Source organism: Stegastes partitus, unplaced genomic scaffold, assembly GCF_000690725.1.
Source record: "Stegastes partitus isolate 25-593 unplaced genomic scaffold, Stegastes_partitus-1.0.2 Scaffold287, whole genome shotgun sequence".
NCBI classification, from domain to species: Eukaryota; Metazoa; Chordata; class Actinopteri; family Pomacentridae; genus Stegastes; species Stegastes partitus.
Window position 1 is genome coordinate 242,769 of NW_007578018.1, and position 8,056 is coordinate 250,824.

The window sequence follows — 8,056 nt, forward strand, 5'->3', positions numbered from 1 at the left end:
TATTACTTTTACCAACATCCAGGAAATTTGAATGCTTTTAAAAACTAAATGTCATCTGTGACAGAAAATGAAACTGTTTTTGTCGAATACATACTATGATACAATACGGCATGACACCTAATTTTTTGTCAAGTTGGGCGAGTGTCACATGTGTTTTATTTACAGAGTGCATATGTGACTGTCAACCATGTAGTCGTGTTCATATATAGCCTGCGTACACGCAAGTATTATATTCTAGTAGAAACACAACGTACTGCATGACTCAACATCGCACAACTTAACCGTATCGCACAATTAAAAGCAAGTTACTTTAGAGTTTTGGCCCCCGTAGCTCAAACGATAACCTTATTGTCTAACATGTTTCTAGAAAAGGAAACAGAGGACTTTTTAAAACAACTGAGGCCCTACTTGGTTACAATTTCTATTCATTTAGCTTGAAGTTTATAAAGCAACACACATCCCAAGTAGATCTGTTTCTTATCCAGGATCCTGTCAAACTTGTCGTGTGACAGTAGGAGTGGCTGTTTCTGCAGTAACCCTGGTCACAGGACTCTCTTTATGCCTCATTTTATTTGGTGAGTATGAATATAAACTTTATCACCAGCTTGCCTGTAAATTATAATGATAAACTGTGTGTTTACAATTTGCAGCTTGTTCCTGTTTGTGTCTATAAAGCTGTAGTTAACACATGTTTTGAATTTAAACTCTGACAGTTCACATGAATCTCCTCAAAATCTCCCAAATGTGAAAAAAAGAAGATAAAGAAAAAGAAATAGAACTTGTCATAAAAAGAAGATCTGATATGATTTCTCTAAATGACAAAAAAGAAAAAAAAAAAAACCTAAGTAATGTTTGGCTTTTAAATGATAAAGAAAATGTAAATAAAATCTGTACACTGAAATAGACTTTTGGGTGTTGCTTATTGTCAGCTGCACCAGAAGTGGATCGGCCCCTGAACACATCAGACAAAGAGCTGCCGGAGCAACTCCTGCAGTGCCGGAAAAAGCTCAGTGATCTGAGCCTGATGCTTCACGCTGTCACTCGAGGTACAGTTTATTCTCTGACACAAACATCTGCCATCCTACGACATCTCCAAGGATCTCAAAGACTCATGATTCTGAAATCGCTGCTCCAGTGTTTACAAGATATAAATCTGATTTTTTACACCAGTGTTCCTTTCCTCCCTTGTGGAGATTCCAGGTGTGGAGTGTGTCCTGATGGCTGGATGTGGTGGAGGGGTCACTGCTACTTCTTCTCGTTTGGACTGCAGGAGGATCGTCAGTGGAACGAGAGCGCTGAGTTCTGTCAGGGACACAACAGCAGCCTGGCTGTCATCAAGGACTCTGCAGAGATGGTAATTGTTCTCTGTAGAAGGATGTGTTGCTTCACAAATGGTGACACTGAGCTTTAGCGAACACGACTAATTTAAAGTCAAAGACAGGATTGAGTGGATGTACTCGTAATGTAAAGACTTTTTAGAAGAAGGTGAGAAGTCCTATGAGATTCAGTAGAACTGGATTTCCATTTTTCGTTCTTGAGGATGTTTTGCCTCTCAGGCAGGAGCTTTCCTTCGCTCTAACTGACTGGTGGAAAGTTCAGGATATATTTTGTCACCCCAAAATCACATGGCGATGTCCCATCAATAGAGACAGTCGTGCTTTCAAGGTGTTGATGGTTTTGAAACTGTCTGGGATCTCAAGACTGTTTTATTTTGTGTCTGGTATGTGGTGTCTGTTCAGAGACGGCTTTCCCAGTTTAACAGAGATGACCTCTTTAACTCCTCCTCCTGCTCAAGCTCCTAGGATTACCATTAGCTGAATGGATGCAAATCTACACAGACTTGACTAAACTCAACATCAAACTCATAAGCACAGATTTTTTACTAACTATTGCCTCAATCTGACAATCATTGCATCTTAACCTCTTAAGATCGAGCTCTTGTTTGATATGCATTTTTTTTAAAATTTCTCTTTGCTATTTGATCTGATCAATAAGCAAAGAGAATAAAGAAAATAAAGAAAATAAAAATATATTAAATATAAATGTATAGATATGCAAATATTTTTCAAATAAAAAAATCTATACAAATATTTAAAAAATAGAAATACAAAATTATTATTAATAATAATAATAATAATAATAATAATAATAATAATAATAATAATAATAATAATAATAATAAAATAAGATTTAAAAAAATAACTACTGCAATAATAAAACCCAAAATGTGATGTCCAGGTCTTAAGAGGTTAAATACAAGTAAGATCCCTACATTGTGGTTTTTATTGAGCTAGGCATAACAAAAGTCCATCCAAAGTTCAAGACACCACAAAAAGAATTTTAAAAACTTTGCTTTGAAAGTATCAGTTCTCCATAAACTAACTGTGTCCTTTCAATAAAATGTTTCCCACCTTCCTCTTAAACGTCGAAATTAAATTACACCAACACAAATTTCCTTCTAAGAGCGCTATAGTCATTGCAGATACATAATGATAATACAAAAAAAAAAAAAAACTTCCTATAAAGAAACTTGTGTAAAAAAAAAAGATGAGACTTCAGAGAGAGCCACTTAGGAGGAACATAACAGCTGTATGGAACTGAAGAAACTCATACAATCATTTGCATAGTTATCAGTAAACAGATGAACAGGATGTTCTTTAATTAAATGTTGCTTCCTCCACAGGATTTTATCCAGGACGTAATGAGGAAGTTCCCCAGGTTTCCCTTCCTGTGGGTGGGGCTGACAGACACTCAGCAGGAGGGTCGGTGGATGTGGAGGGACGGGACGGACATCCAGCACTACATGCTGTAAGTCCTGCTCAGGGAATCAACAGATCATCATATACGAGTTACTGGAGGCTTTTCTCCAGGCTTTATTCATTTCCAGTCAGATTTTCAGGCATCACTGTCACGCATTAGTTTAGCCAATGACAGCTTATAGTCTAGCAACAAATATGTCACCTACCTAGTTTCTTTCTTCTTCTCTATATTCATAAAAGAGTGAGAAACATACAGAGAAAGAGGGATAAGAGAAACTGTAGTGCAGCATTCAAGACACATAAAAGAACAAAACAATGCCAACACCAAATAACACTGAATATCGAACCTCTTCTAAATATTAGTAACTTCAGCTCTACGAGATTTAATGCATCACAAATTAGGCACATAAATGCTAGATCAATTTTCATCCACTGTAATAACATGTAATAACATGTAATAGCAGGTTAATGTGTTATTTCATTGGTCTACACTGTATTTTTATAGATCTGTATTATAGGTTAAAAACATGGCCATAAGAAAAGAATGAAACCTCAGAATAGTTTGGTTCAATTTGCTTTTATTGCAGCATAACATTATAACATATACATACATAAACACACTGATATACACAAACATACAACTTACATGTATACATATAGAATTATCTGGTGCTTTTTATGGTGTAGTTTTTGCTAAATATACATAAACATCATTCACCATATTCCCAAAGATGCTTCACCTCTCAACCAAAAGGCTTTTTCATTTCTAACAGTTCTTCAGTTTAAGAACATCACCTCCATGTTTGCTTTGAAGGATGAAGGTGGAGTGGGATGCCGATCACAGGGACTGTGCAGACCTGAGGGGAGGCGGGACTCTATTCGCCGCTGACTGTGAAGAGCACGGACCCTGGGCTTGTAAGAGAGAGTCCTGAGAGGCAGCCTCACGTGTTTTATGGGCTCACAAAAGACTGAGAGATCATCCAGAGTTTCAACTTAAGTTGCAATACATGTGTGTGCACGCAGACATTATGAGATTTTTCCTGCAGACTGTGAAATGTTTGTGGAGAAATGTAACAAATTACATTAAAAAAAAAGACAGCAAGTTATTTATATGACATTTTTTATTATGTACAGATCTGAAAGTGCATTGTTAAGTGCATGCATTTGTGAAGACGCAGAATGTGTTCCATGTGTTGGATGTATTGGATACACATGAAGGAAAAAAGGGACATTTGTCAGCACATCCAGGACAAACTGAGCCTCTTCACATTTCAATCTTCTTAAATAAATATTTTCAGCTTTAGAGTTTTACAGTTTGTGATTTTTTTTTGTTTGACATCTTAGGTTCTTTCTACAGAAGTGCATTTAACTACATTTAGAGTGCCATGATTGGTTTTATCCACAAACACTTTCTTTTTAATACTTTTTAATCAAAGCTTGAAGTATAATAAATGAAGTTTTTCCAGGAAGAAGATGAGAGTAATGTTTTAGTAACATGTAGAGGAATGAAATTCTCCTGTAGACTTTTGGACAAAACAATTTTAACTTCATTTTCTTCAAAGCATCTCTGACATGAGTTTTAAAGGCTCCTCTCCCTCAGTGCGCTGAGATTTGGTGCGGCTGCATGATCGTCATGAGTGTGCGACCGTCCATCGGGGCAAACAGAGGGTAGACCTTTCCTTTGAAGTTTCCGGTGAAGGTGTAGATGTGTGTCTTGGTTTGGGCGTTGTAGAAGGAGATCTGACCTTCTTCATAGTCTAAGTAGATCCCCATCCGCCGGGGCACCAGGCTGACCGGCAGCTGGGTCTCCGGCTTGGTGCAGGCGTAGAAGTGGTTTGGGCTGCGCCACAGGGTCCAGAAGCCCTCCTTTGGCGTCATGGGGAAGTTCCCGTGCCGCTTGGAGGTGGCAGTGGTCAGGCCCAAGCGCCAGTATCCATTGTTGGCTATGTCTACCTCCCAGTAGTGGCGTCCGTAGCCGTAGCCCTCCCAGCCGAGCACGCCCGGCCAGTGGTCGAAGCGCTGGGAGTTGGGAGTGGGCTTGCTCACCACGTGGCCCTCCTGGACTTTGCGCTGATCGTCGGAAAGCTGCAGCCACGGGTAGTTGGTCATGGGGTCGAGACGCACATCAGCTGTCAAGAAGAAGAAATAAATTAGCTCACTGCTGGGATGTTGTTTTCTGTTGGTATGTGAGATGAGACAAAGATAAGGTGTTACCTGCTGCAGTGCAAATCCAACTCCAGACTGAAAGTAGAGAAGCAGAGAGTTTATTATGGTTGCAGTGGGTAAACAAAGCAATTAGCTGTAATTGACATTCATGTGACGAAAATGAACGATTGAACTGGGCTGAAACAAATTCAGTATGTAAGTAGTAAAATATTCAAAGCAGGTAGAGCGGCCATTTTGTTTCCAGTATTGGTAACACCTGTGGGCGCCTGGAAACATTTTGTCCACTGCATCATTCTTTTTTTTTTCAATTTTTGTGAAATGAAATTAAAGAAATTTCTTGTGTTTCTTTAAAAATGATTTCGGGTTAGAATTTTGTTATTCTACACAAAACTCATTTTTGAGTTCTCTTCTTCTACCCATGGTTGTGCTGTTTCCAAAGAGCTGTATCTTGGGTTCACAAATGAAAAAGTAGTTCGTTCACTTCTCAACTTTTCAAACAATTATTTGCGGAAACATCTTCAAAATGCCCACCTGAGTTGGGGATGTATCGGGGAATTCCCGCTTTCCAGGTCCTTTGCTTTGCCAGTAGCCACACTTGTGTAATCATTTTCTGAGAAGGAAAAAGTTGAAACATTATTTTGTGGCATCGCATTTTCCTTATTGATTCAATCACGTTCTATTTCCTTATGATCACAGGGTTCAACAGTAGCTATGAAGGAAACTAAACTAGTGATGAACTTTGTCAATCACGCTGTTAGCACGCCAGGAGGAGTTTATTGCTGTTATACAAGCTGCAAAAGGTCACATGAAGCTTTCAAGCATCAATTCAGGCCCATAAAATATCTATTGCTGACCATAATCAACGAATGAAGTTAGAGTGGACACAGGCTCATATAAACTGAATCTCAGAATTAATTTATTGCTGCATGCACTGTGGGAGCAGAGTCTACATGCCATATCTTTTCATGACCTGTGTCAATGTACGTGTTTTGTTCAAAAACAACAACCGAAAGTGTGTCAATGAAACAGTTATGATGTTTCTCGTTAACGTGCACGGTTTATACATGTCATTTAGGTCCTTCTGAGAAGCTCAGAAACGTTTCTTACCGTGCTGTCTTCCTTGAGCAGAGACCAGGTGATGAACTCCAGCAGCGGCAGCAGCTTTACCAGACGTTTCTTCTTCAGGCCCAGTAGACGCAGCACTTTGCCGAGCTCATCGCTTGGTACGCCACAACTCTGCAAACACAAAAGTTTGTTTCAGCTGCGAGATTGCTCGCTAAACTCTCCCAGTGTGGAATTTTGTGCCAGAGGAAATGCCCACACTTTGACTTTGTAACTGAGCTGTCACACTAATATCTTTCCAGTAGTTTAGCTTTGTGCCTCCTCACCTCAGTGGCCATCTGCAGCTCCTTCGCCCACTCCATGATCTTCATCTGTGCATTCTCATTAGTGTCTTTATCTTCTTCTTTTTCGTCTTCTTGGCTCTCCGATGCCCATGGGATCTCCTTAAGGAACTAATGACATCAAACCAGAAGCGAAGATTTAGACTTTGCAGTTTGCTATACTGTACTAAGATGTTCTTCCAAAGCTGAAGCTGTTGGGAAACCTTGATCAGTAATTGATGGGCCCCTTTAACCGCCCCTGATCATCTGTCAGAACTACTGACCTTGTCCACATGGTGGAGTTCGTCGGCCCACTCCAGGATCAGTTTCCTGCTCTCCTCAAGACTACGTTCAACTTTCCGGTCTGGGGACCTGGTGTCTTTCTTGCTGGTGCCTTCCCCTGGATCCCCTCTGCCCTGTTAAAACACATTGCACTCTGTTAGACAGTGTCCTTCGATTACACCGAAGTGATTGCAGCGAGACATTTTTGATTAGACCCACTAATAACTTATAAAGGTTATAAAGCTGGATGACACATCTTTCGTAACAAGGCCACCGTACAAGGGGTCATGCCATCAGGTTGTAAAATATTATCTAGCGCATGTCCTATCAGCAGCCTCTGCCCTGACTAGCTGGTCATCAGTTTCTATATGAGCAAGAGATTATTTCTAATAGCACTGCCTATTCAATCTGTGTGCACGTACACTCTTGTTCCCCTGGACTCTGCTCTACATAAGATGTATGTTGGGTCAACCTAAGCAGAAAAACAAGTGGCTGCAAAAGTGAAACTTCACACATTTGCAGGCATTATTTTTAAGTATGAATGAGCAACAGGGATAAATGATTAACATACAAGCCTGTGACACTTTATTCTCTTATTTTTTAAATCAATAGACTGCTTTGTTTTGTTTTTTTTAGCGAACTTTTATCATGATTTGGCAGTAAGCTTAGTGTAAAATAAAAAGATTGAAAATGAAACAGGCATAGCATCAAAACTCCATGTCTTGTTCACTTCCATTGTAGAGTTTGTGATTTTTAACAACTATCTGTTCTCCCTCTTTCTTTACGGTTCTACCTTGCAGACTTGGTCCACCTGCTTCTTCCAGTCGTTGATGAACTGCACACACTCCTGCAGGCTGCGGAGATCCTTCAGGCCGTTCTGACGAGGGTGTTCCTGCAGGAGGCACAGCAGGTCACTTACAAATTCTTTCCTTATTGGATTACATGAGCAGAATGTCGGTTTGAAGCCGCTGGTTTACCTGTGAGTGTTGTCCGGTGACGATGCTGGGGTTGCTGGGTCGGCTGGGGACCGAGCTGTGAGCCTGGATGGTCTCTTCAGGTATCTTCCAGCGAACGGCCCCGATTGAGCTGCTCTGGGTGATGCTGCTCTCTTTCCGCAGCGCGCCGACCCCTGTGGGGGGCAGACATGAGGCATGTCTTTAGAGTTTCAGGTAACATTATGTTCATAATATCCAAACAGCACAAAGTTTGGGGAAAGGGAAGGTTTACATTTTGTACAAAGGAGGTAAATCAGAGTACACGATGCCTTAAAAAAGTCAACAAATCTGATTATTAGCTTTTGATTGTTCTTTTTGTTGGGTTTGGATTTAATTCATACATATTGAAACCACTGGGCAGGTTGTGAGTTATTAAACATACATGCAGAGAAGTGGCATGGACAGTGAATGTATAAAAAAAACATTCTAAATAACGTACTTTTGCCAGTCTTTAGGATGCTCTTCATCTCTA

The 8,056-nt window shown here is 40.1% G+C and overlaps 2 protein-coding genes across 2 annotated transcripts; one reads left to right on the forward strand and one right to left on the reverse strand.

Moving 5' to 3' along the window:
* Positions 1 to 110: 110 nt before the first annotated feature.
* Positions 111 to 3,711, forward strand: LOC103358039 (natural killer cells antigen CD94-like). The gene is made up of 6 exons (XM_008282844.1): positions 111 to 137; positions 434 to 573; positions 916 to 1,046; positions 1,194 to 1,354; positions 2,684 to 2,808; positions 3,574 to 3,711. Exons 1-6 carry the CDS (start codon positions 111 to 113, stop codon positions 3,689 to 3,691), a joined length of 702 nt encoding a protein of 233 aa, XP_008281066.1. The 3' UTR covers positions 3,692 to 3,711.
* A 634-nt stretch (positions 3,712 to 4,345) lies between these two features.
* Positions 4,346 to 8,051, reverse strand: LOC103358040 (nuclear factor 7, brain). The gene is made up of 9 exons (XM_008282845.1): positions 8,024 to 8,051; positions 7,567 to 7,718; positions 7,383 to 7,481; positions 6,592 to 6,723; positions 6,314 to 6,439; positions 6,033 to 6,161; positions 5,457 to 5,535; positions 4,974 to 5,000; positions 4,346 to 4,888 (listed from the first exon to the last, which is right to left on the reverse strand). Exons 1-9 carry the CDS (start codon positions 8,049 to 8,051, stop codon positions 4,356 to 4,358), a joined length of 1,305 nt encoding a protein of 434 aa, XP_008281067.1. The 3' UTR covers positions 4,346 to 4,355.
* Between the last annotated feature and the right edge of the window lie 5 nt (positions 8,052 to 8,056).